Here is a 27,373-nt window from a genome sequence, read left to right as displayed (position 1 = left end):
GCTAATTAAGGAATGTATTTGCATGAAGAGACACCAGACATACACATACAGCATATTCTTAAAAAACAATCCTCAGTGTATAGTAGACAAAATGCATTTTCCATAAAGTAAATTAAATTACCAGCAAGATTAACACCAGGTACAGGACTCATGTGGAAAAAGAAATCATACATGGACATACCAGCATTCATTAACAAGTCAATCAAGATGTTAATAATAATAATAATAATAATAATAATAATAATAATGATAATAATAATAATAATTTTATTTATAACGCACATTTAAAACAAATCTCAAAGTGTCCACAGAAATGACATTTTTAAGCTAAACAAAATCAATGCAAAATGATTATCTTATTATTTAAACATTATTTTAAAGACAGTTGAAAGTAAAACAAGATAGGCAAAGAAAACTGCGATAAAATGGAGGGGGTAGGGAGTCAATTGGTAGCATATGGTAAGTATTGTAAGAGAATAGGCCACAGACAGAGCAGTGGGACTTCACACAAACCACAGTGAGATAATTCTAAGATTCTGCTGGCAGGATAATGATGCCACTGAAACACACCTCTGCAGTGTAATCAATGACATGCATCCCAGTCAGCAAGCAAATTGGCCACTTCAATGTAACAACGATTACAATCAAATGTAACAACAATGTTAATTACCAAAAAACAATAACAATCATTTATGACTAAATATAGTAAATAGGGGTCCAAAGCACACAGTGCAATGATCACTATTGCTTTAGTTAGGGCTTTTCTTGTTCTTTTTCTTCCTTAAAGTGAAATGGGCAGCCTAAACTGTCAGACCTAGACCAACCAAATTTGGTAGGAAGATGTTGCTTCCTACTCACTACTCAGACCATCAACCCAAATCAGACAGTCAAGGGGGCTGTAGCTCCCCCTTTTTCCTTTGTGCTGATATCTCCTGACCTGTTAGTGCTGGAGTCAAAATTCTTTCGACCCCCAGATACCGGAGGCCATGTGCTATGAACTTGCCAAACTAACACTTAGCATGCCTACTTAGTTTTTCAGGTAATTTGCGTAATTTCGAAAACCAACCAAATCAGGCAAATGTGGTGTCAGAATAAACAAACCGCTGAGTAGGGCTGGGCGATATCATATCGATATTATAACGTACAAACACCATAATCACCTGGGCGACACATACGGCCAGAAGCCGGCTTTTCGGTATTATGTGGATGTTCATTTATGCCCACAATTTGGTAAGCAGATTGGTTGTACGGCTAAAATATTAATGAGATGCATTTTGTGACACCCAATAGACAGTAATCATACATATTTAATGGAAATATCTTAAACCTTTTAAGAGACTGTAAGAACTGTGGAAGGACCCTCCAAATTTGCCGCCAACTGGTCAATAGGGGGCACTATGGCAATTGAAGCTATATCTCTGAACCACAACTGGTATTTTCATTTCTTTTTGAATATCATATTGATGGTCAAAATGCTTTTCACATTCAGTTCCGTAACTCATGCCATCGAAATATATTTACTGTTAAAAGACAGCCACTTCCATTTCCCAGTGATTTCTATACACTCAAAAAATTTCTATTAATCCTTCATTCTCCACCCAACCTAGACAAATATCGTAGCACTCAAATCAGCACATCTCACTTATATATGATTAATTAAAAAATGCTTTAACTTCCTGTATGGTATGACCACAAGCCATGACCGAACTGTGTCAGTGTCATGCCTGTATCTATGACACAGCTATATCTCATAAATGCTTCAGCCAATCCTCACCGAACTTGATGCATACTGCAGGAAGGAACTGTCGGAGGACCCTGCAAATTTGGCGCAAAACAATCAATGGGGGGGGGGGGGGGGGCAAATTCAACCCCACTATTCATTTGAATGGGATTTCTTTGCCTATAGCAGTTTGTTTCTTATGAATTTTGAACAAATATACTTCCCTAAATGCAGAGAAAATCCAGTGAAGTGAATGCCATTGGATGCCAGTAAATACCAGTAAATGGTAGGACCTGGAGTCAAGGCACCTTTGAGATAAATACAAAATAAAAAAGAACTTTATAAAGTATTCAATTTGACGATGTCTGTCCTACAGAGATACAACTTCATATGAAAGCAGATTCAAAGTCATTACAGTTTTGGCATAATTTTTACAGTGAAAACAGCATTTCTATCCATTTTCAACTGTTCCCAGTGTTTCTATGGGGAGTGATGAACTGACAGTGGTGCATTGATGCCATCTCAAGGTCAAACAAAGTAATTCAACATTAAGGATGGATGCCTCTTAATGGAGAGGAAATCTGAAGTTTATTAGTACGTGTAAAAAAAGATAAAACCTTTACAATTTCCTTCACCAAATTTGAAATCCTACCTCCCAGGACCATTCTGGGGACAGAGGAAAAGTCAGTGAGAGTCAGTACTTCAACTTCCATCAGTACTGATGTCCTACTTCTATGTAATGGATGACATTCCAACCCTTCGGACCCCTAAGTCACCGCTTGTAGTTATTGGTAAATGGACTGCATTTATATAGCGCCTTTCTACTCCTACGAGTACTCAAAGCGCTTTACATTTCATGCCTCACATTCACCCATCCACACACCCATTCACACACCGGTGGCAGAGGCTGCCATGCAAGGTGCCAACCTGCTCACCGGGAGCAACTTGGGGTTCAGTGTCTTGCTCAAGGTCACTTTGATGGGGTCAGAAGGAACCAGGGCTCGAACCTGCAACCCTCCAGCTGCCGAACGAGAGCACTACCTCCTGTGCCACCATCTTCCCCTAATTATAATTCTAATTATACGACTATTCTTCTCAAACACGTTGGACAATATTTTTTAAAGCAAAATAACAAAAGCTGACACGCGCACACTTCATGGTACATAGTGTGAGGGTTAGTGCATTTAAATTCTGCATAAAGTAACAAAGACCCTGCAGAAAGCAACAAATCACCTTGGAAAATGTACATTCTGGAATCATTAAACAAAACTGAGGGAGTGTTTTTTTTTGTACTTCAACATTCAATGTCATTTCTTCTTTTGAACAAAGATTATAGATGTTATTTAACCGTTTGACCGTGACAGATTCTGGCTAAAGTCTGTATTTTTTCAGGTGCGGTCTTGGTACTGAATGTTAATTGTGCCTTAAGGGTTGTATGATGTATTTCACCAACCTCAACTAAAACTGAACTAAGACCCCTTTAAGTAGCAGGAATCGGTCGATATTGACAGCTGATGTCTGCACTGATGAAATTTTGAAAACATCTTGTTTTCCTTTCCCCCATTACTTTATATCACATTCCCTTCCACACCGATTCATAGTTATGGTCACCCCGCATGTTCTAACAGATAAGTGTTTCATAACACTTGATGCATTTTCTTTTTTTAGTATACCGTAAATATTTTTTTTCCTTCCTAAGAAGTCAGCAGACTGGAAATCATAGTTATAATGATCCAACTTGTCTTGTTAACCTTTAAGTGATGTATAGCAGGTTAGAAAATTGAGGTGTCTTAATATGTTCTCTGTTTACTTTGGAAAATACTACAAAGGCGCACACAATGAGAAGTACCTGGCAGATGTGTACTATTGTACAGAAACGTGCACATTCCACATCACCAACTTAGGCACTGTTTGACAGGTACAAAGGCTTGTAGCTACAGAACCCAGTTAAAGGGCAACATTAAACAGTTCAAATGTCAGTTTTTACTTAGAATTTTAGGAAAGTGATTTTTTTTCCTTATGAAAATGTAGAAAGCAACACTAAATTTGCTACCACCTTTTGCACACCTCTGCTACGCTCTCTCCACTGGCTTCCTGTAGCTGCCCGCATCAGATTCAAAACACTGATGCTCGCATACAAAGCTAAAAAGGGTCTGGCACCATCCTATCTAAAAGACCTCATCACACCCCGTACTGCACCACGATCACTCCGATCCTCCAGCACTGTTCGACTGGTCCCACCACCCCTCAAGGCACAAGGACAACACACATCTCGGCTCTTCTCTGTCCTGGCACCTAGTTGGTGGAATGAACTCCCCCTTGATGTCCGAACAGCGGAAACCTTGGCTGTCTTCAAGCGACAACTCAAAACTTTCCTTTTTCAGAAATACCTGAAGTAGTACTCTGTATTCTTACTTGGCTCTTTTCCTTGTGTGTGTGTGTGTGTGTGTGTGTGTACAAAAGAAGAAAAAAAATAAATAAAAAAATAAAAAAATTGTTGCACTTTCTCAACAGAGTATTCAGATACATGGTATTCATAGCCTGGGTCCTTATTGAGCTAGTATCAGAAAAAATTCATTGCAGCGTCTTGAAGCACTTATGTAAGTCGCTCTGGCTCAGGGCGTCTGCCAAATACTGTAAATGTAAATGTAAATTCAGATTTCTGCCTACAACAAACATAAAGTAGCAAATTTTTGAACTGTTGCCCATATAGAAAAATTTACAGATTATACTGCGGGAGAAGAAGCTGATATCTGTACGATTTAGAAATTATTTGTAATTATTTCATGCAACATTTTCAACCGATCACTTAACCAGCCCTGCTGAGCTATATGTGCTTTGGATAAAAGCTTCAGCTAAACAGTGCTAGAGGTAATTAATCATTATTCAGTATTAATTTAGCATGTCATTCTTGATACAGGTTGATACAGTTTTTTTATGGTTTTTTATATAAAGAAACTTGACTTTGATAAAAGGTGCTTAATTTTGATAAAGGATTATATCTTAACAGCTTTATCTAAATAGTCATCATCAGGAAATCATTATTTATGAATCTGAACAGAAATGTGATATGATAATCTCAAACATGCCTGAGCACATTTTCTGCAAATAGTGGAGTTAGATCCAAATGACTTGCATACTTCAGGTGAGCATGCAAATTCAATAGCACTTGTATATCCATAAAGTAAATTAAAATGAACATGAAGCAATGCATAATATCTCCATAATTCTACAGTTCCGTTTTTTGTGCTGTGAACAAAATATACTTAAAATATCCCTTAGGGAGGGAAAAAAACTGTTAAAACCAGACAAATAAAATTGCTTTGCTTTAAATAAAAACATCTCACGAAGAATGGAAACTGTCCAGCTCGCTGTTGCAGCCCCCAGACGCTGCCCCCCCGCCTGGCAAACTGACCATCAAGCACAATTGTCTTCACAATCCCTCCCGCTCTGGAAGACGTGGTAGACGCTGACCAGCGGAAACACGGAGAGCGCCCCGATGAGTGAGCCTGCCTGGATAAAGATGCCGCACCACAGCAAGGCAGTGTGTCCCAGCTCATGAAGCAGGGAACCAATGGCCGCCTTCAGGTATGAAAATGTCCCCGTGAAAATAATCCAGGAAGTCACCTAATTGGATGAGAAAACATCACAGGGCACAAATTACACAGTGGTGCCAAATGTCGATTCAGCGGGAGGGTTTACATAACTGCAGCCAAGTGTATTCTAACTGGGTGAATTAAATAGTATGGCCTGACCGATCATGACTTTTCAAATGTATCACCAAATCAAATCTGAAACGAAACAGTACAATGAATCGATCCAGATAACTAGCATTTTAACATGATGTAGTCCTGCTTTAATAGGACTATTATGTATATAAATTATGTACTCACCACAAGAACTATCCCAGAAATGTTTCCCAAAAGTGGAGGACAGGGACTCAGGGCAGCTAGAACCAAGAGATATATCGCAAAGATCCCTCCTACAGCAGCCAGGACACCTAGGCCTATGCTAGACCTACAGGACAGCATGAAGGAACAAGTTACATTATGTAAAGAGGAAAAAAAACCTATTTAAAAACACAGTCCAATATTTCCAAAAGCAATCAACAAATAGAAATATAGTCAAATATAGCTGTGTTGACACAAACACCTGATGTATTTGAGGCAAACGTGATGTATCTCTGTTATGTACCTACCTGCAGAGAACAAACATGGCGACAAAGCAGGCAAGGGGGTTGGCAATGTTTCCAAGGACGACAGAGAGGTGAAAAGCCATTGTTCCATATGGGAGACATGAAAAGCTTTGCAGTGAGGGAAGAACTCCATTGGAAAGAGCGTTGGATACGCCCAGCATCAGGAGTAGATATATGTTATTTGGAGTCCAGAAAGTTCCTATAGGGACTGGATTTACCACTTCCACCTGGTTGTCAGTCACTGCCATCCCTCCGTTTTGTAATGGAGAACACTCCTCCGTGTCTCCTTTAACTGGAACATCAGGAACTTGGATGTCCGGCGCGGCTGGATCGGCCGTGACCCTCACCGTCAAGGCCAGGAATGAAAGGCCAGAGATTCCCAGCATGACAAACATAAACCAGAAGAAATTTTGAGCAGGAAAGTTTTCCTCAAGGAAGTGTGGCTTCAGGGTGCCATTTGCTGCAGTGCTGTTCAGACATTCCAACTTCCCGACACCTTGTCCAAGAGCCACAACACAGGGGAATAGAGCACTGAGGCCCTGCCCAAAAAAGAAGGTTCGAATAAACTCGGGTGGATACCTATACATGTAGGGCAGGAAGGTAACATTGGAGGTGCAGCAGACCAGAGCCAACACAAAGGCCAACAGGAGGTAGGGTACAGAGTGCATCTCCCCCAACACACTAACCACCCGGAACCAAAACATAGCAAGGCAGGCGGAAGCCAGTACAGCCAACGCCTGAATGACATGGATGGCCAATCGCTCATTGATTTTTCCTGGAGCAAAACGGTGCATCAGCGACATGCTCACTGGACCGATATTTCCAAAAGCAATCAACACGGACAGGTAAGCAGGCAGGTTCCAACCTATAAAGAGGTAAATAAACATTAATTTAGTTGTAATTCTGCATGATAAACTATTGGACATTCTTGTTTACAAAGACAAATAATTCCATAGTATTTTTAAAATTAGTTTTAATGCATAGGCAGTTTGTTCTGATAATTAAGCCAAGCTCCACTGGGTTCATATTGCCAGTCTCGTGCCATTAACAAATAAAGTACAATTATGTTTCTATGTTTTTAAAACAGGTTCAAATATTTTTGACAATGATAATACTTACGTTCAGGGAGGACATTGACCACCACGGGCAGCTCGACCCACAACGAGTTCACTGAGACCCAGGAACCCATTCCAAAAAGTGCCACTAGAACATGAGTGACAGGTGTTCTGTTCCACCAGGAATCCATCACAATACCTCTATATGGAGAGAAGAGCAGGTCTACCATGAACACAGAACTGCTCCAGCTGATTTTTGGATGGAAATGTACCACTAATATCTGTCAAGTGAGCATCAGAACATGCAAGGAAATTGGAAGTGAAATATTATTTTGTCTATGGTCATCAAACAGTGCACCCATACGTTCCTGTTCCTTCAAGTGGCCTCTCAAGGAATACTTCAACAATGTTTGTAGTTGTTTTCATACTCTTCTACTTAAACTCTCTGTAGTCAAAACTACACAAGTATGCTGTTGTTGCTTCAAGGAAAAAAAAGCTGAAAACATCAATTGTGCCCAATACCAGTCCCATGACATGGTGGGTGGACAGAAAGGTCATATCATTAAGCTATTCATGTGTTCATGTGACTGTCATACATACAGTACCTACACACATACATACTCACAGGAAACAACTATGGATATTATCTGATAAGTAAGCTATAGGGCATATTTTGAGTTTATATCTGGTCCACGCTTTTATCATAATTCAATCAAAAGATAATCATGTTTCATTGTCATCATCTCCCTTCTTTTATTGTTATTAGTATTATTATTTTTTTTAATCTTTTTTTGGTCTCTTGTCTTCCCCTGTTGATTGCTGTTGTCGCTTTGCGATGTTGCTTTGGCTCCTGCACTGTTTTGGTTCACTTAAGGCTCCTTCCACGTTTTCTCACTACTTTTTCTCTGCATCACATTTCTGTTACCTTCCTATTTTCCCCAATGTTGCCATATGCTCAATGCACAGGATAATGACACAAAGTGAACAAAACGCCAACACAAACACAAGCATACAACACAGCATACATGTTCACTTCAGACACATACAAATAAGACAGATACAGACATGCTGGTCTCTCTCTCTCACACACACACCTTTAGCAAACATCAAACATCTTAACAGGTAATATAATTATGTCCACACTGAGATTGGTCACATGGAATCTACGTGGAATTGGTGCCAGGAAAAATAGGCTAAAAATTGCTAATCGGTTAAATGACTTGAAGGCAGACATTGTCTTTTTACGAGACACTCATGTCGCCAAAACATCTGAATATATGCATACCTTCCCACAGTTCCCTCACACGTACTCAGCCTGCTACAACTCAAAACAAAGAGGCGTAACCGTATTGATTAACAAAAGGATAAACTTCACCATTAGCAACACTATAATAGATGCAGAAGGTAGATTTATAATACAAAATTTATCTATTCAAAGTATGTATTTCTGCATTGCATGCAGTATGGATCAAACGTTGACGATCCCTCCTTTTTCATGGCTTCACTTTACCACACTCGACACCACACTCATTATAGGAGGAGACTTCAGCTTGGTATTGAACCCAGAAATGGACAGGCTCAGCACGGCAGTGAACCAAAGGAATCTGTAGATATTCTTAAACAATATATGAATGATTCTGGTCTTTGCGATGCCTGGCGTTCACATCACCCCACTTTCTTATCCCAACCTTACCCACACTGTGCATTTTAGGAGATGCAAGTGAATTAGACATGGAAGAAAATAAGGCACATATAATCTTTACTGCCTTAGGCATTGCAAAGAAAACTATCTTCATGAACTGGAAATCAAAAAATAATTTATGTATTACTCAGTATCTACTTTTAGGAGAATGTCTGCTCCCTTCTGAAAAAAAACAATTATGTGAATTGGATTCTCTCTGGTCCACACTGACCAATTCCATTATATAGGGGGGGGGGTGGTCGGCTGTGGTCTCATCTCCTCGTGATCCTGGTGGGTGGCGGGGTTGGGCCCTCGAGCTATGGGTGTCTAGTGGCTTCTTGGGGCTGGGGGGCTGTGGCTGCCGTCTTGTGATGTCTGGGTGTCTGCCCTGGCTGGGGGGGGGGGGGGGGGGGGGGGGGAGTTGGTCCACGTCTGGGCCAGCGCAGTGTTGGGGGTAGCGTGTCTCGGGCCTGGGCTAGTCTGCCACATTTTTGTTGTCGAGTGAGTGGCTGTTTGAGTGAGGACTGCCTTTTGGGCGCTGGTGGTGCTCCGGGGTGTTGTTGCCGGGGGCCCCGGGTCCGCTCCTTCCCGCTCGGTGGTGGGGGGCTGGGGTGCCTACTGAGCCAGCTGGTTAGCTGGCTCTTTTTTGCCAGGGGGTGAATAATCTGCCCCCTGGCCTTATGAATCCCAGCCCCTCTCCCCCCTCATTCAACAACATGCCACGCACACATGTAGGACCTGGGGGGGGGGGGGGGCGTATGCCATACATACTACGGTGGGGAGGGCCATTTACGTGGCCTTACTCACTGTGCTGCGAGGCCTTCTGCCTCCCCCTGTTTTAATTGCACTTTAGTCATCACAACCGGCATACACACAGGGCCTTGGGGGGCGGGGGCACTACTCAGAGGCTGGTGGTATCACTTGCCTCTGTGCTGCTGCCAACCCCCAATTTTACTCACATCATATACATTGAGGGTCTTGATGGGGGGGGGGGTGATGTGGAGGAGAGCTGTTCACACGCAGCGCTCCTCTACGCTTCCCCCGTCAATTTTTAATTCATCTTAGTTTCTCCAGAGTCATACTCACCCCTACACTACATACAGTCTCATACATCACCACACGCATCCAACACTCTACCTCTCACACAGGTGCATGGGGGAGGAGAAGGGGAGGGTCTTTCTACACCCCTCCTTCCTGCTGGAGATGGTGGGGGCGCTTGGGTGGTCGCGTGGCTGGGGCCAGGAGTCAAGCCCATTCTCCCGTACGTCGGAGGGCAGTCCGGAGTGGATGGGCTTATATCTTTTTGTCTCTGTGTGTGGGTGTCTGTGTATGTTGCGGGGATGTGTGTATGGTCTATGTGCATGGCTGAGAGGTGTGTCTGTGTGGCTGGTGGGGGCCTGGGTCTGGGGCTTGCTGCTCCATCCTAGGTGCGGTGGGCCTCCTGGGCATGGTTGCTGGCCCCTTTCCTTGGGGTGGTGGCCTCTCTGGCGTGGGCAGGGGTTCTCTACTGGGGGTTGGTCAGCCCCTGGCCATGACTCGTACGGGAACGGTTGCTCCCTCGCGGGGTCGGCTGCCTGTTGCCACTACAATATTTTACATGTGCTAAAAATGAAACAAATAAAATAAAGAAATCGATCAACATGAGGGGCCTATACAGAGTTTATAGAGCCCCTCATGGTAAAGCAAACATGTTTGGCACCGCAGTGCAATCAGACCATGATTCTGCTTGCTAAAGCTGCAGGACAGGACAAAAAAAAAAGAGAGAATCATGTTTTCTATCTCACCAACGTTCCAAGTTGACATACGTGAGTTACTATGACCACCTTGGAAGAGCCCGGAGATACCAGGTGTAGCCACCACATCGGAAAGGATGAAGAAACTTTAGGGTCACTAACATATCTTTTGTTTTCTAGGGCACTGTTCTGTATTTAGCTTTATCCTGATTTTTGCCCATGCTTAATATGTGAAACTGCTGATTGCAGAGTGACTTGACTCCCTTTTATCCGCGAACGCCAGGACACAAGGTATATCTGCAAACCCAGCGGTCCTCCCAGACCATAACAGGAGCAGCAAGTCTGCTACAGCTTATTCACACACACAAAAAAACCCAAGATATTTTAAAACCACTGAATTTTTATTTGTGGGGAAAAAAAACTGTAAAACAGCAAAGGACATGAGGAAGCACACTGCATTCTTCAAAGAAAGTCTAAAATCAAGGACGTGTTTTCACAAATCCAAGGCAGATGAGACCGGAATTAAAGGATATGTATTTACAAATAAGCAAAACAAACACCTAAACATATTTACAAATTACAATCCGAACTAAACATTTGATTTTTGTAAAAAAAAAAAAAAAATGAATGTGTCACATCCAGAAATGGTGATCGACAGGGAAGGGGGCAGAGGAGGGGCTTTGTCATTTTAATTGCACAGAACTGATTTAGTTATTTCACATTTAATAGGTTTTTAGCAAGAAATGCACAAATGACACAAGCAGGTGTCATTTACTGCAGCTTTAATGTGTAGTTAAAAATAAAAAAAAAATACCACAGGGAAAGGTTCATAGTGCTAACTGGCAAATGATGGAGTGTCATCAAAACTAAAGCTCTCCCTATAGTCTCTGTAATTCTCTACCGTAACCTCTCTCAAATTAATGCCGTCATGAAGTCTTGTCTGTTCGTAAGGTGGTGGTATAATTGAAATAGACTGTGATGAAACCACTCTTGCATTTTGCTGATTTACTTTTCCAGTCACCTGCCCACTGGCGTCTGTTTGATCACCGCTGGTCGCCCCATTATATCCAATCTCGGGCAACACATTTTTCAACTTCGCGACCATATCTGCCAGGGAGAACCCAACTTGGGTGAGGTCCTTGTCTTTACCAAGCATTATTTTCTGGTAATTTATCTCGCAACGGACTGCTTCGCGTTTCTGGGCAAGACTGGCCTGGTTCAATCTCATCAACAGCCGGTCGACATCTTGCTTGCTTCTACATGGCCCTCCATGTCTTGTGACAGCAACTAGGATCCGTGCTTTGCTAGAGAGTTCAAGTGGAGTTTTGTTCCATTCCTCAGTATCTTGAGACTCAGGAAAATTCACTGTTGCCGCTGACGTCAACTCATAGGGATAGGTGTGACCATAGGGATAATCTCTCATCAGGTGAGACAGTTGGCAGCTTTTCAGTTCTAAACATTGTTCCATGGAAAGGTGTTTGTTGTAAGTTCCACCCTGCAGGAAATCTGCCAGATTACTCTCTGTGATGTCTGTGATTGTTTTCACAGTCTTCTCCAGGCACTTCCGGATTAAGGAACTCGTGTCTCTCTCGGGAGTGGGCGTGCAGTGCGAAAACACTTCCGCGAAGTTACTCTCCTGCAAAGGAAACTGGCAGAAAATGTTTCCAGAGCTTTCAGGCAGCAGGAGAGAAGAAGCATCCTCTCTCCACAGAACAAGCTTCTGATGAAGATTGTATACGTGTTGGTGGAAGTTCAGATACTCTTCGCTGCTCTTCAGAAGCTGCCAATATGGACCCAAGATTTTGCAGTAGACAATCGCGAGCACACAAACAAGAGCCTGAATGAACATGTCACTGGCATCATCTTCAAGGCTTTCCAGAATGATGTTTGCTCTATATGCTGAGCTGGACTTCAGATCAGACAAAAACGCCACAATGTCTGTGTGGTGATGAGCCACACCAGTAGCACATTCAAAGTAACTAATAAAGCGATTGGAGCGGCATGCTGCCAGTTTGGGCTGCTTGTTTCTTCTTTGACAAAATTCTAGCCACTGCCCACCACAGCTATACTTTGTTTCACTGAGCGGACTCAAGAAGTCACATACCATGCGGATGTAACGTGTTGATGCACTTTCAGAAAAATTCACAAAATTTACAAACTTTGGGTTCTTGTCCCGCCCAAGGCTTTCACCAGTAGTCAAATAAATTTCTCTCTCAAAGGTAATTATCTGCTGCTCAACTGCTTCACCTACAGCCAGGAGAAAACGGGCGTTGCAGTCAAGGAAGCGCAATGGCGGAACCACAGAGCACAAATCCGCTTGATATTTATTGATTTTCTCAGTGAACTCCCTTATGATATTGTCCTCTTGCAGCATTAAAGAAAAGTGTTTCTGCAGCAGATCCTTAGAAACCTGCTCCGCTTCATTGGCTTTAACTCCATGAACACTTGACAACTTCTGAAGAATTAACATAAACAAATCGAGGAGTGTCAAAACCTCTGTTTTACTTGCATTCAGATTTATAGCTGTGTCATTCTCAACGCGCGTCTCTGTTTGACAGTGTTCAATACTTGCAGGGTCATGTTCTTCCTTCACACTTACTAAATTCCCTGTCTGGCACGGATGAAGAACACTATCTGCTTCAGATCTTATACTGTTCAATCCAAGTTGATCTTCAGTAGTCACTAAGGGTGTTTTATTTTCATCTCGACCAAGTACAGAGCATCCAGTAACACAGTTTTGATCTATTGTTGAGGTTTCTTTTCCAAACACACTGTGTGCTGTTGGCATTTTCACATTTTTCGTGCATTTTGAAAAAAATTGGTTCTTCTGTTTTGCACTGTATGGTTTAGTTTGCAAACTGGATGGACCACTACATAAAACAAATTCAGTCTGAAGAAAAAAATCTCGCAACCAATTGGAGCGATGTCTGTTTCTTTGATATAACTGATACTCAGGTCTTATTTGTAAGAGTTTTCTTTTTAAAGCTTTGTAGGTCTTATCGACATTATCTTTACTACAAAATTTATGATTGAAATTCCTCAGCCAAGCAAGTAAAACCACTAGATCCATCTTTTCTCGTAAAATAAAGCTGTAAAGTTCCATCACAAGGCCATTTGTGATATCGATACCTTTATCTTGTTCAGAAAAGTCTGACATTTTCAAAAGGTCTGATCTTCTAATTCCACATGTCTCACATATTGGACCAACAAATTCAAAATCAGCATCTGACTCCAGAAAATGCTGCCTTGCCTCCCCATTTAAACTCATAGATGTTTCAATAGTCCTTTCAATCAAAGCATGAAAATCTAATGAATGGTACATTGGGAAAATCTTCCGAAGCCACTTCACAACACTCCCCCAAGAAACCTTTCTATCTTCTCTTAACATGCCCACTTGAATCAGGAGCTTGTTCTTGCACGGTGTGCCATGGAATTGGAGTCTCTCTCCACAGTGGGGTCCCAAAAACTCTTCAACAAGTCTCAAGTAACTCTCGTCTCCTATAATGAAAACAAAAGTGAGAAACTAGGAAAGTACTTCTCTACATTAGAGAAGAATGTGTTTACATACATGGAAGGCCATAGATTCATGCTGCATTTAAAACCCGAAGAGTAACAATTAATTATAAAAATGTACATATAAAATATCCATACAGCTTTCATGTTGTTAACTCAAATAAAATTTGGACATAAAACAAGGGGTTAACTGGAATGATTTGTTTTACCCCTGTAGCCTGGCAAACACCCTTTAAAATAATCACAGAAGTTTAAAACATCTTGGATTTAAAATGTGAAAAAATAATTAAATTTACTCACTTAAATCAGAATTGGAACTGGTTACAGACTGGCCTGTATCTTCTGCGAAAACAGAGCTATGTTCTTCCTCCATTACTGTGGACAAAGATTGGTTTGCATTGGAGGTGGGTATAATAAAGGTCTGGAAAGCCGTCACGATTGCTCGATTAGTCACGTGGAAGCACTTCACATTAGAAGTGAAAGAAGTACAGTCGTCAGTATTGTAAAGCAGAACTTTAACATCAGCACGTCACTACAATGCAACGACATCTTAAGGGACATTCAATTTGACTATATATCAACTATAAGCCATTAAACTGTGTGACTCTGGAGTCGCCTCGCCTCTCTCATCATTCTGACTTAAGCCAGCTTAGATAATACAACAGTTAGTTTATGAGCAATATGTGTGCATGGAGTAGGTCTAAACAATATCGGAAAAAGTTCAGAATGCTACATTCATATTTAATCGCAAATATTTTATCTGTGAAACAAAATGGAATGTACCCAAAATAAATATATCCAAATACAACTTTTCAATATCTATATGTAATAGAGTCTGTCAAATAAGTTGCTGCTTACATCTTGAGTTGTGCCAGACTCAAAGCAGCAATGACACAACATGATCACCTAACGCACCGCAAACTGGCGGTTTTCCACTATAAATTATGCGAGCCGTACTCAAGCTATAACTGCACTGACATGGCGCTGCTTACAAGCAGGCTTGAAAGCATGACCAAACTGAGCCGGTTACCATTTGATTGGTCGAAATGCACGGAAATATTGGTGTTCGGCACACGGATTATCTGAAAAAGGGTATATTCGATATATTATTCATTATTAGTAGCATCGCACATCCAGATGCATTCATGCATTCCCGATAACTCTTGAAAATTTTAAACATAAAAATGTCTCGCTTCCTACTTAAAAAGTACTACAGAACAGCTAAACGGAACTGATTCATAACGCAAATGCTAATTCTGCTAGCAATTAATGATTTCATAACACAGATTCTCATAAATGTGAGAAAATTTGAAAATTACCACATATTAAAAATTATGATGCATACCATGTGAACAGTAAATAAGCATCTTCTGTTTTAAGTCAGACTCTCGCCAAACCCAGCGATTCTTTACCTCAGCTGACACTTCTGCAGTGCAAAACTAAAGTGAGCTGGAACTGCGCTATAGCTACTCTCTCTCTTTTCATGGTACGGCTTGGGTGTTGTATGCCGGTCACTGACAAGCATTAAACCGCTCGTACAATAGCTACCACACATTTAGTTTACACTTAACACATTTGCACTTAGACACACCCATGCTTACGTACCGAAAATGCATTTATTAGCAGCTGTTAGTCCTTAACAGTAGGCAGTCTTTACAAACAAATGTTTTAGCCAAATGAACAGTAAACATAATATAGACAAGCTGTGCCTTATAAGTTTTTAAATTGCAGAGGCAAATGAAATATACACGTGGACAAACTTGTCAGTACTCTTACAGCTCACCGAAACTATGATTCATTTCTCCTGAAAAGTGATTTAATTAAAAGCAATTGTCTAATGTATACCTTTAGTATGGGATGGATTAAACGGGTGTTGTTTATTTTACAAATGTATGGCAAAACAGTATGGACAGATTTGTTGGTCTCACTAAAGAGACCGTACTTGTATTAGTCATGCTTCAAAGTGTTTAACCTTAATCACTGGTGCACCGTCAAGCTTTTCATCAGCCATTCAGCCTGTTAAAAGGGAAAGAACATACTACTGTGTTTGCTTTCTCTGGTCCAAGTTCGCACAATAATACCAGAGGACAGAGCTGTGTGAGGAGCTCAGAATTACAGATAACCATCTTAAAGGAAAAGGCTATAAGACCATCTTCGAGCAGCTTCATGTTCCTGTGACCACAAATGCCAAAATTATTAAAAAGTATAATGTTCATGAAGGACTGTAGCCAACCTCCCAGGACGTGGACACAAGAGGAAATTAAACCCCAAGTTTATCAGAAGGATAGTGTCCGCACTATTTGGTAGGAAAAGAGTCAAGGAAACCATCCAAATCCATTGAAGCTGAAGGTCAAGGTACATCACTTTCTGATCGCAGCATCTTTTGCATTTTGAACAATAATGAGCTCTGCGGAAGACGACCCAGGAGGGCTCCACTAGTGACAGAAAAAAATATATATATAAAAAGCCAAAGTGAAATTCGCCAAAATGTATGTTGACAAGCCCCAACGTTCCTGGGAGAATGTCCTTTGGAGCTTTTTGGCCAGTCACATCAGCTCTATGTTTACAGAAGGAACATCATACCTACTGTGAAACATGGATTTGCTCAGTTTTGTTTTGGGGCTGCTTTGCTGCATCTGTCACTGGGAACCTTGAATCTGTGCTACTCAAGACTGCCAAGGCATCCTGGAGTGGAACATGCTGCCCAGTGTCAGAAAGCTCAGCCTCAGTCACAGGTCAGGTCAACAGGATAATCACCCAAAACACACAGCTAAAAGCACCCAATAATGGCTGAGAAAAAACGCTGGACTATTCTTAAATGGCCCTTCCTGAGCCCAGATCTTAATCCTATTGAACATCTATGGAAAGATCTGAAAATTGCAGTATGGAGACGCCACCCTTCAAACCCAAGACAGTTTGAGCAGTTTGTTCAGGAAGAGTGGACCAGACTACCTGTTGGCAAATGCAGACGCCTCATTGTGAAGTACAGAGATCACATGATGGCAGTGATCGCTGCGAAAATTGAGGGTACCATCTTCTTTGTCTGTGCCACTTTCATTTGTTTAATTACATAAAATATTCAACTGAATCAATCAAAAACAAAGTCTGATTTGAATAAATAAGGGATGGCATTAAACCTTTGTAAGTTTCAAGTTATTTCAGAGATAGTTGTTTTTTGTGCAAGGGTACCAACAAATTTGTCCATATCTGTATATGTTATTTTCAGCCATCACATTACTAACTGAGCTTTATGTACCTCCTGGTATTCAGCTGCGCTATGGGGAAAACACTCAAATTTTTACGTATTTGCCAGTTATTAAAGTGTGACTGGACAAGTGCATGACATCAGTAAATCATTTTAGTATCCAATCACTGACCATGGGTCCCGGCCCTCGGTCTAAAGCACTGCTGCTGTTTAAGTGATCTCTAGTAATTTAACTGCTTTAATAGGTAACGTTAGACTAACTCAAAAACCATAATTACACATTGATTTACTACTACAATTCGCCTGGTCCACACTACACAGCTTCCTGTTAAATCTCAACCTTGCACCAGAATATCTTAGAGATCTACTCGCATCGCACAGCTATGGCAGGCTGCAGAGTTCTCACACAGAGCTCCACAGCTGTAGAACGTCTCCCAGCAGTTGTGCCACATTCAGGCTCAGTCTCAACATTCAAGTCTAGACTAAAAAGCCACTTGTTTAGTCTAGCCTATTGGGACTCTAGTTTTAGCCCCTACAGGATGGGCTCCCCCTTTGAGCCTGGTTCCTCCCAAGATTTCCTCCTACTGCGGAGCTTTTCCATTCCACTATCGCATTTGACTTGCTCACAAATAGCAATGAGACAGGATCAGCGAAAAAAACAAAAAGGTGCCCATTCTTTTAATTTTCATTCTCCAGAGTTCACAATAGCCCAAGCAATTCTTTTTTTTTTTTTTAAAGTACCATCATATACTGGGGCGAAATGTCTTGAAGGTATGATGGCAGGAATAAATAGACACTGCCCAAGTTAAATGCAAACAAAAAAGTAACTGAATAAACAGTGGAAGTACTGAAAGATAAGGTTCATTTGCATTTCATTCCCACGTGCTAAAATTAAGTCAGAAATTTTACTCAAACCAAACAATAAGGAAAGTTAAAAATGCATAATTTCAGCTACAATGTCTCACCAGACAAAAAGCATATAAATACCCAAAATAAACAAAAAAGACACATACTGTGTAATAAGTAACAATATCTTTTTGGCAAGACAAACCAGCAGAAGTGTCCTACACAAACCTACAATGGTAACGCATAGACAGTGTACCTGTCTCCACTATAGCCCATAGCTTCAATGTCCTTACACCTCACAACCCTCTAGTACCATGTCTCGTACCCTTAATGACCCAAACACCTCCAAACTCATGTGAATGTAGCACGTGACATCACATTGTACCATCCACAAGCAAAGACCATCATCCGCCATGTGATATGTGAACCAGCTACCGTCAGATGCCACCAAACAACAGAAAGGAGAAACTGATATTATTGGATGGGACCATAAGACACTGAAAGCAGAAAGGTTACAATACCTGTGTGATTCACAGGTGGCTCATAACCTATCTAGTCCTTCAAATGATGTGGGTGATGCCAAAGCAAATGAAAGCAACTAAAAACCTGGAGGCTTATAATTTCTTTATTTCTGGTTGGGCAAAAAAAGCTACAGAGGAACACATGTAGACGAGAAAAAAAAAAAACACGCACACACACACGCGCGCACACACATACACACGCGCACACACATTTGTGCCCTTGAGAAGTAAAGTGGGCTATCCCACATTTTTGACCCCTACCCCCTTTTTATTGAATATTTTCAATTGGATAAGTTATTATCCACGTCATACCTCTGTGCTACCTATGATATATATCAATTGTAGGGTGTAGATACTGATTTTTTTTTAAAAATTTCAACTTTGGAGCTCATTTTCTCAAAACTTTGTTTTTGTGGAATAGCCCACTTTACCTCTCAAGGGCACATATAATATAAAATGCAAGAAATCTAAACCCAACCATTTACAGTAATAACTTCAGGTCAGGATAATGTTAAATATATATGTGACTGACTATATTATTCATATATTAATAGAAGACATAATTAAGTACCTGTTATATTTGTCAGTGGGAACTCCATTGTATCACTACAAGCACCATTGGGTATGTGGCTTTCATTTGGGACAAGGGACTGACTGAGGAGTAGTTTCCATTGGCGTTCCTTTCTTGATGCCTGTGATGCTGACAGACTCTGCACACTGTGGCATCCAAGGTTCACGGTTGGCGCCCAGTCAATATTGCGTCTGTCATACGTAGAGGATGGTTTGCCTAATGTGAACAGATAATGGTGTTTAGGGAGTCTTCATGCCATATTTTTCAAACCACACAATTTTATGTAATCAGTTTACCTCATAAATTCTGGCACAAAAGCCATGAGGTGAATAGCATTCACAATGGGCTACATCAGCTGTCACGACCATAAACAAAATGAGAACCTTGAGATGTGGCGTTGTTAAGGCATACTTCACTTTTCTTTGTGCTGTTACAGACTATGCACAGGGTGATGTATATTTAGTCAACAGGGATATCTGGTGTACTGTTCATGTTCAGAATGGATATGATTACTAATCGAGGGTGGGAAACAATTTTATCACTAAGATTTCACCTTAATACCCCCCGCACTTAGTGACAACTTGTGTCTCTAGCGGACATTTTGGGTGCCGACTGCACATGTGCAAAGAGAAATTGACTAGGTGTTTCCGTTGTGTGGTAGAACTAAAGTGGTCATAGTTATGGACACTTTTGTTAAGCAGCTGTGTGAGGAGATGCAGAAGTATCTGCAAACCCATCATTCAAGGAGCACAAAGATGTATTCCAGTTAACGAACTCACAGAATGAGACTGCTCAAATGCTGGGCAAAGAAGAGAATTTCTATTTCAATAGGCATAGACAGAAAGCATTGTAAAAATTAAAAAGTCTACTTAATACACTCCCTGCTTTTGTTGCAATACATCTACCCAATATTGGTCTAGTGGAATATCACTGCTGTACCCATGCACCAACCGTGATCATCTGCATCCACGGATAAATGAAGTATGTACATAGTAAAAGTACAAGGAGGCAGAAAAGTGAAGTATGAATTAGGTTTACTAAGCCAATGTTCACTAGCTAAAGAAGCCCAGCACGGTTATGGAGGAAAACAAACACATGGAAAAAGTAGTAATCATCTAGTCAAATATTTACTTATTCTTACCACTGACAAAGTGATCCCCACAAACTCTGCCGCCGTTAATGTTCTTCTCTGTGAGATCTTCTCTTGAGATGTTGCATAACCATTGTTGGCGGCGCAAGGAGGATAAAAATTCGTCTCTCCTTTCTGGGTCGCTGTTTCTTATAACTTTAGGAATCCTAAAGAATCCCTTGCCTTTGTCGCGAACACTGTTGCTGTGACAGCCGACAACAGCACAACCGACCATGATGAACGCAACAAAAGATCGCGGCCGGTACACATGTAGAAATATCACGCACCAGACGAGAAGCTATGCACCAACATGGCGGATAACTGCCTTTGCTTGTTTTGGATGGCGTGTGACGTCAGGCGCAACCGTCCTGTCGTGATGACGTCCCCCCTCCCCGGCGAATCATTCCCCATGTGAAAATCGAACATTACATCGGCGGTCCTACATTCAATTACAAACAAACCTTCGTTATTTATATTACATACATAAAATAACTTTTCCTTTTACTTAATTTACTTATTTTTTTAAATAAATAAATAAAACTACTTAGCCCGATAGCAATTAGAAGGTAGTTTTCTGCCTACATCTGGAATTGTTACTAATAACGTTTCTGCGAAGGTTCACTTATCACACAACATAACTTTCTTGTTACGTGTATACACAATATACATGTTATACGGAAGGATCATAAAATACAACAAGATAATACACAATCCTTACCGTCGTGAAGTTTCAAAGTAAAACAAAAATTAAAAATTGCGCCCCTTTAACCTTACGAAATACAGCCAACTTTCTTTCCCAGCATGTGCATTCTACAGGAAATAACTTCGTGCGACGCATCGCTGATTGGCTAATCTCATCCAATAGCTGAAGCGGTTGTTTGCGCTGCACTCTGGGAATTTAGTAGTCGGAAAGAAAATAGAAACTGCGGTATGGTTAACTGTTGTTAAAAAGAACCCATGCGTTCGCTTGAAAATAAAAATGTATTGTTCATAAAATATATTAAGTTCACTGCTACGAATAACAAAGAATGGTCTGTATATTTGTACAGCCCCTTGGTGTGTAATTTATATTTTATCTGTCGCTTAATCCTCTGATTGTTCGGAAGACAGCCTTTTGTGTTCTGTAATTATGTAGAATTTATCTGATATTAAATCTGTTAATAACCGTCTCTGTCTGCAGCTATGGAGGATTTATCTGCTACGGGGCATCAAGACACAGGGGAAGATGCCTCGCCGAAGGCTGGAGGTAGCTCGTCTGGGCTGACAGCAATATTTCGGATGGACCGTCACATGACTAATTCTGGAGAAAAGAAGACTCCAAAAAAGAAAACCGCCACATCCAAAGATTCCCAGAAGAAGAAGAAAACAAAACTGTATAGACGACCAAAGGTCAATTACACAGTCCAAGAGGGTGAGGACATGCTTTTTGTTATCTCCAACATAAACAACTATGACAGCATATGGAAGCCCAAGAGGAAAGCGCGTAAGAGAAAGAACACTTCAGAAGGCAAGACCAAACTCCCTCCTACAAAAATAAAAACAAGGATGGTAAAACCTGAAATGAAAGAAAAGATGATGCCTGGTCAGAAAGCTGCACTCGTGCCAGTTAGACATTGTGCAGAAGGGGAGGATGACAGCTGGAGCAGGAACCTGCCTGTGGAGCTTTTGGTAAACATCTTCCAGCTAGTGCTTAATCAGGAGGGAGCCATACCTTTTCTGTGCAGGTAATGTACCTTTGTTCTTGGAGTCAGCAAAGAAAAATTACAATATTCCACATTGTTTTATACAAATTTTTCTGCTGTATCTTTCCTGTTATATGCAGTGTGATAAATTACACTTCTGAACTTGATATGCTTATAACAACATTACTGCCTTATCTTTTAATGCTGTTCTTTGTTTCTAATTGGTCCACCAGGGCAGCCAGAGTGTGTCAGCTTTGGAATTCTGCAGCTGCTAATCCCATTTTGTGGCGCCGTGTTTCGATCGGCTACTGCTGGACGGAACCTGGTAAGACCCAGTTGCCAAAAACAGAAATGAAGATCAAGAATACTGTAAGCTGGCTAGCCCAGAACAGGTCAGTACATTGGGTACCTTTTAACGGCACTCGCCATGCTAGGCCTTCAGTTCTTCTTTTGAAGGCAATTTCCTTTTATTGGGGGGTGTATAGTGTATCTGAATCTGACAGTATGATGCACATTTAGATACATGTTCTACAATATGATAAAAAAAGATTACACTTAAATATAATGATTCAGCCCTGATTCGATGTGATCTGAACCAGCTTTGATTGGATATGATTTTGATCTATTTAACATGTATTGAAATGTCCTGCTTCTGTAAACATATATACATATTTACTTTGCACTACAAAAACCAGACTCTAGGTAATTGAAGTTGGTCATAAGATGTTAAGAGGAGAAAATTGTACAATAATATGCAGTAGCCCTGCGATGGGCTGGCCCCCCATCCTGGCTTGTTCCCTGCCTTATGCCCATTGCTTCTGGGATGGGCTCCGGACCACCCGCAACCCAGTAGGATAAGCGGTTTGGAAAATGGATGGATGGATAATATGCAGTAATAGTAATACAAAGGGTGTATCGTAGTTATAGGTTTTTGTTGGTTTTTGTCAGATGTAAAGTCTGGATTTGGGATTTGAAGCAGTGGACTTGTATTGTAGGTACATGGCCAGCATTTCTAATTAGTTTTTCATTACACCTTACCATACTGCATTCAATATAAGGAAAATAGACAGTGTATCAGTGCTTTAAACAGTTTCCGCACCCAATTTATATACAACATCATTTAAAATTAATTTTGTATTTCTTTTTGTGTTTTAAAGATTTGCTCAACTCAGGGATTTTGCTCTTTGTCACTGGAAAAAGCATGTGGACTATGTTGTACAGGTCAGTGTAAAAAGTACTTTCAATATCAGATGTGCTTCTATCCAAAGCAAACCCACTGGTGTATTTTATAAAGCTTGTACATTTTCCTTTTTACTTCTTGTAATTCCGACCACGATTTATCCAATGGTGTTTCCTTGTATGGGGAAAAAAAACGAAAAACTAATAGTAAATTTTATGTCTGCTTGGTCAGGTTGTTTCTCAGTTCTGCCCCCATCTTACATCACTCAAGCTGACTTACTGTACTGGTATGACAGAAAAGGCCTTTCAGGGCCTTGGTTCCAACTGTCCATCACTGCAGAGCATCAATGTGCAGCACTCAGAGGTGGGACTGAAAAAATGTTCACTGAAAAAACACTCACTGTTTACGTAGAAGCTGTTTATGTGGTAACAGAATTGGTTTATTGTCATTATTGAATTATGGTGGTTATGTTTGTAAAACATTGTCTTTGTGATGCAGTTTCAAATAGATGGCCTGGTTACTTACTTGGAAACATTTGGGAGCCGATTAAGAAAAATTCTCTTCACCTATGGATGTAAGATTGACAGACTCCTCTCTGTAATTTCAGTAAGTTCTGATCCTGATTTTCCTCATGGTGCACTTGACTGGTTCAATTTTTTAGATACGAAGCACATATACTTTGGCACCCCTTTGCACTCCTTTTTACTATGGTTTATACTCGTATGTTTCGTCACAGAAAGGATGTTGCCCAGGATTGATCTTACTAGAAATAAACACAAAGCTGGATAGTGGATTCTGCCAGCTCCCCATCTGCATCCCAAGCTTGCAGAGTGCGTGTCCTCAACTACAGGCAAGTATCAGTCAATGATCTCCTTTTGACTATCCATCCAGGATTAATAAAAAATTCTAATATTTGTGCTTTATATTTTCACTGATGGTAGGTTTTCAGAATGCTGAATGTCACACCTGTGATGAAAACAACCCGGAAAGCTCCAAGAATCTCAGCTGGCTTTCCTGAGCTGATAGAGCTGTGCTTGGCCACTTCCTCAGTGTCTTTCATGACAGACCAACACTTAAACAGTGTGCTCCACGGTTCCCCCAATCTGCGGGTCCTAGACCTTCGTGGCTGCACTCGAATCACCGCTGACATCCTGTCGACACTGCCCTGTGAAGGTAATTAGAGTATGTTTATTAATTTTTTTTTTTTACCGGACTAAGGTGCTTATTACGTAATATTGGGTGTGATCAAGAAAAATCTGTGGATGCACAACGAAGTTTTCTGGTTTTGTGTCAGACAGCTATGGTGGAATTACTTGTATCAGCTCTTCTGTAGCTGAGAAAGCAGTTTTTCCCAGAAGTTATGCAATACATCTAAACCTCAGACCAAACTGTAACGTAGTATATCTAGTACAGTTATGAGGAATAGTATTCATGTGGCTGTTGAGAATGAATATGACTTCCATTGAGGCAAAAAAATGAACCAATTTTCATTTGCCCATATAGAGCTTGAGTGTCTGTACTGGGGACTCTACTTCAGTAGTAACAACATGGTGTCCTCCAAGAAAGGCATCCACCTTCTAACACAGAAGTGGAGCCGCACCCTGCGTGAACTGGACCTGACCTGCCAGCCTTTCTCAGAGGAGGACTTGGAGATCGCCATGGCCAGCCTGGCACATGGCACAGGAGCTGAGCTACTCCAGTCTCTTAATCTTAGCTCGACAAAGGTCAACAAAAGTACCCTGAGGTAAGTGGCCATCAAAAACTCAGTTGCTACAGGGGCTTTAGAGACTGAATTGCTTCCTATTTTAAGTCGTAAAAGTGTCTTCAAAGTAGTTGTACATTCTGCATAACGAAAAGCAGAGAAGTTATTATGATTAAAATGAGAATATGTTAAGTGTATTTAAAAAAAAATGTCTGTTATTTCAGGGCAATTATAAGCCAGTGTACGAAGCTGAAGTATTTGAACCTGACTTCTTGTCGGTACCTTCCAAGAGGTCTGAAGAGAGTTTACAGATGTCAGGAAGACATTCACCAGCTGCTGGATAAAATTGTATAAAGAGCATATGCAACACACCTAGAATTTAAATAATACCGTAATCGGGGGCGGCATGGTGGTGCAGTGGTTAGCACTGTTGCCTCACACCTCTGGGACCCGGGTTTGAGTCTCCGCCTGGGTTACATGTGTGTGGAGTTTGCATGTTCTCCCCATGTCTTCGTGGGGTTTCCTCCGGGTACTCCGGTTTCCTCCCACAGTCCAAAAAAATGCTGAGGCTGATTGGACTGAGGCTGAATTGCCCATAGGTTTGCATGTGTGATTGAATGGTGTGTGATTGTGCCCTGCGATGGGCTGGCCCCCCATCCTGGGTTGTTCCCTGCCTCGTGTCCGTTGCTTCCGGGATAGGCTCCGGACCCCCTGCGACCCAGTAGGATAAGCGGTTTGGAAAATGGATGGATGGATGGATGGATATACCATAATCCTACAATAGTGATAGCAATACTTTTTTTTCCCTCAATGAACTTCCTTTTTGTAATTATTGTGATTTCTAGTATCATTTGACGAGCCAAGTGTAAACAAAGCAATATTTCTGGGACATGTCAGCAACGGAAACCGGAAAGTTTAAAGCGAGCGTTTAATTGGCTTTTAATTATTCATATCCTTAGTCAACATGTTTGAGTCTTAGGATGGAAAAGACCCCCTCAAATCAGGGGCCAGTAATATGGGAACCATCAGTATGGGTGTGAAGTTCTTCTCATTCTTCGGTCATGCACAACACCTGAAAGACGAGGACCAGCCTAAAATTCACCCTGAAGCAAATCAAAGACCTTATACCAGACAACAAGCTAAAGAATAGTCTGACCGATCTTTAAAACCAAATGGATGCTCATAGCAACAGAGAAGATTAAAAGAAATTACATTTCTTCTTGATTAAGTTTAGTTTGGTTTGGTCATTCTCAATCATTGTAATATACAGCTCTGGAAAAATAAAGGGACCATATTTAATTTAATTTATATTTAAAAAAAATCCACATTTTAAAATTCTGGTTTAATCCTGGTTCTGCTATCAGAACGCTACACTGCAGGGCAGGCTTCTTCTAGGCTCCAAGTTTCCAAGAGCAGCACACAAAAACAAGATGAAGCAAGAGACACTGGAAATGTCACCAGAAACCAGCCATGTAGAGGGCAGAAGCAACTTTCTTATGCCAGATATGAACGTCAACTTATCCGGGAGTGCCTCATGAATTGGAGGATGACCTCAAGTGACCGTCAAAAAAAATGGTAAACATTAAGTGGTGTGAAGTGCACTGCTAAGAAAATTCCTAACAGGCTCCTACAAGCAGGACTAAAGATCTTTAAAGCAAGGAAGAAGTCCTTCATTCATGAGAAAGAGGGAAGAGCCAGGCTGGAGTTTGCAAAAAAAAAAAGTATATTTTACACAGCCGCATAACCGTAAATTGAGAAATGAGTGAAACAGAAAAATTTGCTGTGGTCTCTTAATTTTTTTCCAGAGTTGTACAGTGACTAACTAATCATTTGTCTGTGAGCTCAGCTTTTTGGATGTTAGTTTGTCTTAGATTGTAAACAGTCAGTGAGTTCATTTATTTGGACTAACTCGTTAAATATAATTGTATAAATGTTTATGTATCAATGTGTGATTTTGGGGTCGGGGGGGGGGGGGGGCTTTGGATAGTTATCCTTTGATCTTTTGCAAGTGTCGTATGTGAATTTCTGTGTTTCAGTGTACTATTCTTAATATTTTCTTTAGAATAAACACCACGATTTTTATGCAATTATTTCTCACTACCTTTTGTTAGAGATGCTTGTTGGAGATGTTCAACTCAAGAAGTCTTACCTACCCATCCCCAATCTATATATTGTGAAATACACATGTGAAAAAAATATAAAGAGCACTGAGTTTCTTCTGGTCACATTAAGCAATGTTATTGGTTTTGGTATACAGACGCTCCTCTACTTACGAACAAAATACATTCCAAACAGCCGTTCGTAACTTGAAGTGTTCATAAGTCGTTATTCAACATCATTTTAAGGGTATATGCAAGTACAAAGAACTAGGATGCTGGGAGTTCGCACGCTACGCTGCTGCGCGGCGGGAGTAGCGGCCAGAAGTCGTACTGGGCGAAATTGGCGCGCAGAAAAACGAAAGTATGTTGTGGACAAGAAACGGGAGCCCAATGAACACAATTTGGACTTATAGTCCCTTTCGTTCTTATGTCTGAAAGTTTGTAAGTTGAAAGTTCGTAAGTAGAGGAGCGTCTGTATATGTTGGGTATTTTCCTGTGCCTGTGCAAACAAAATAGGTAAAGGAAGAATTCACAATGAAAC

The 27,373-nt window shown here is 40.9% G+C and overlaps 2 protein-coding genes across 7 annotated transcripts; one reads left to right on the top strand and one right to left on the bottom strand.

Moving 5' to 3' along the window:
- slc52a2 (solute carrier family 52 member 2) lies at positions 1-21,108 on the bottom strand. Of its 4 annotated transcripts, XM_048993584.1 has the most exons (7): positions 20,888-21,079; positions 20,182-20,608; positions 19,041-19,256; positions 7,035-7,171; positions 5,919-6,780; positions 5,614-5,737; positions 1-5,347 (listed from the first exon to the last, which is right to left on the bottom strand). In XM_048993584.1, exons 4-7 carry the CDS (start codon positions 7,159-7,161, stop codon positions 5,138-5,140), a joined length of 1,323 nt encoding a protein of 440 aa, XP_048849541.1. In that variant the 5' UTR covers positions 7,162-7,171; positions 19,041-19,256; positions 20,182-20,608; positions 20,888-21,079; the 3' UTR covers positions 1-5,137. The 4 variants fall into 4 exon arrangements, with proteins under 4 accessions (XP_048849541.1, XP_048849542.1, XP_048849538.1 ...); XM_048993585.1 differs by lacking the exons at positions 19,041-19,256; positions 20,182-20,608 and having other exon boundaries at positions 20,888-21,108; XM_048993581.1 differs by lacking the exons at positions 1-5,347; positions 5,614-5,737; positions 5,919-6,780; positions 7,035-7,171 and adding exons at positions 10,765-13,882; positions 14,198-14,272 and having other exon boundaries at positions 20,888-21,029.
- Positions 21,007-27,372, top strand: fbxl6 (F-box and leucine-rich repeat protein 6). Of its 3 annotated transcripts, none has more exons than XM_048993588.1 (10): positions 21,007-21,097; positions 21,350-21,893; positions 22,085-22,243; positions 23,009-23,072; positions 23,263-23,394; positions 23,530-23,637; positions 23,768-23,881; positions 23,973-24,204; positions 24,535-24,775; positions 24,958-27,372. In XM_048993588.1, exons 2-10 carry the CDS (start codon positions 21,352-21,354, stop codon positions 25,085-25,087), a joined length of 1,722 nt encoding a protein of 573 aa, XP_048849545.1. In that variant the 5' UTR covers positions 21,007-21,097; positions 21,350-21,351; the 3' UTR covers positions 25,088-27,372. The 3 variants fall into 3 exon arrangements, with proteins under 3 accessions (XP_048849545.1, XP_048849546.1, XP_048849543.1); XM_048993589.1 differs by having other exon boundaries at positions 21,080-21,200; XM_048993586.1 differs by having other exon boundaries at positions 21,085-21,225.
- The last annotated feature ends 1 nt before the right edge of the window (position 27,373 follows it).

This window comes from Brienomyrus brachyistius, chromosome 23, assembly GCF_023856365.1.
Source record: "Brienomyrus brachyistius isolate T26 chromosome 23, BBRACH_0.4, whole genome shotgun sequence".
In the NCBI taxonomy this organism is placed as follows: domain Eukaryota; kingdom Metazoa; phylum Chordata; class Actinopteri; order Osteoglossiformes; family Mormyridae; genus Brienomyrus; species Brienomyrus brachyistius.
This window is presented reverse-complemented; position numbering and strand designations above follow the sequence as displayed.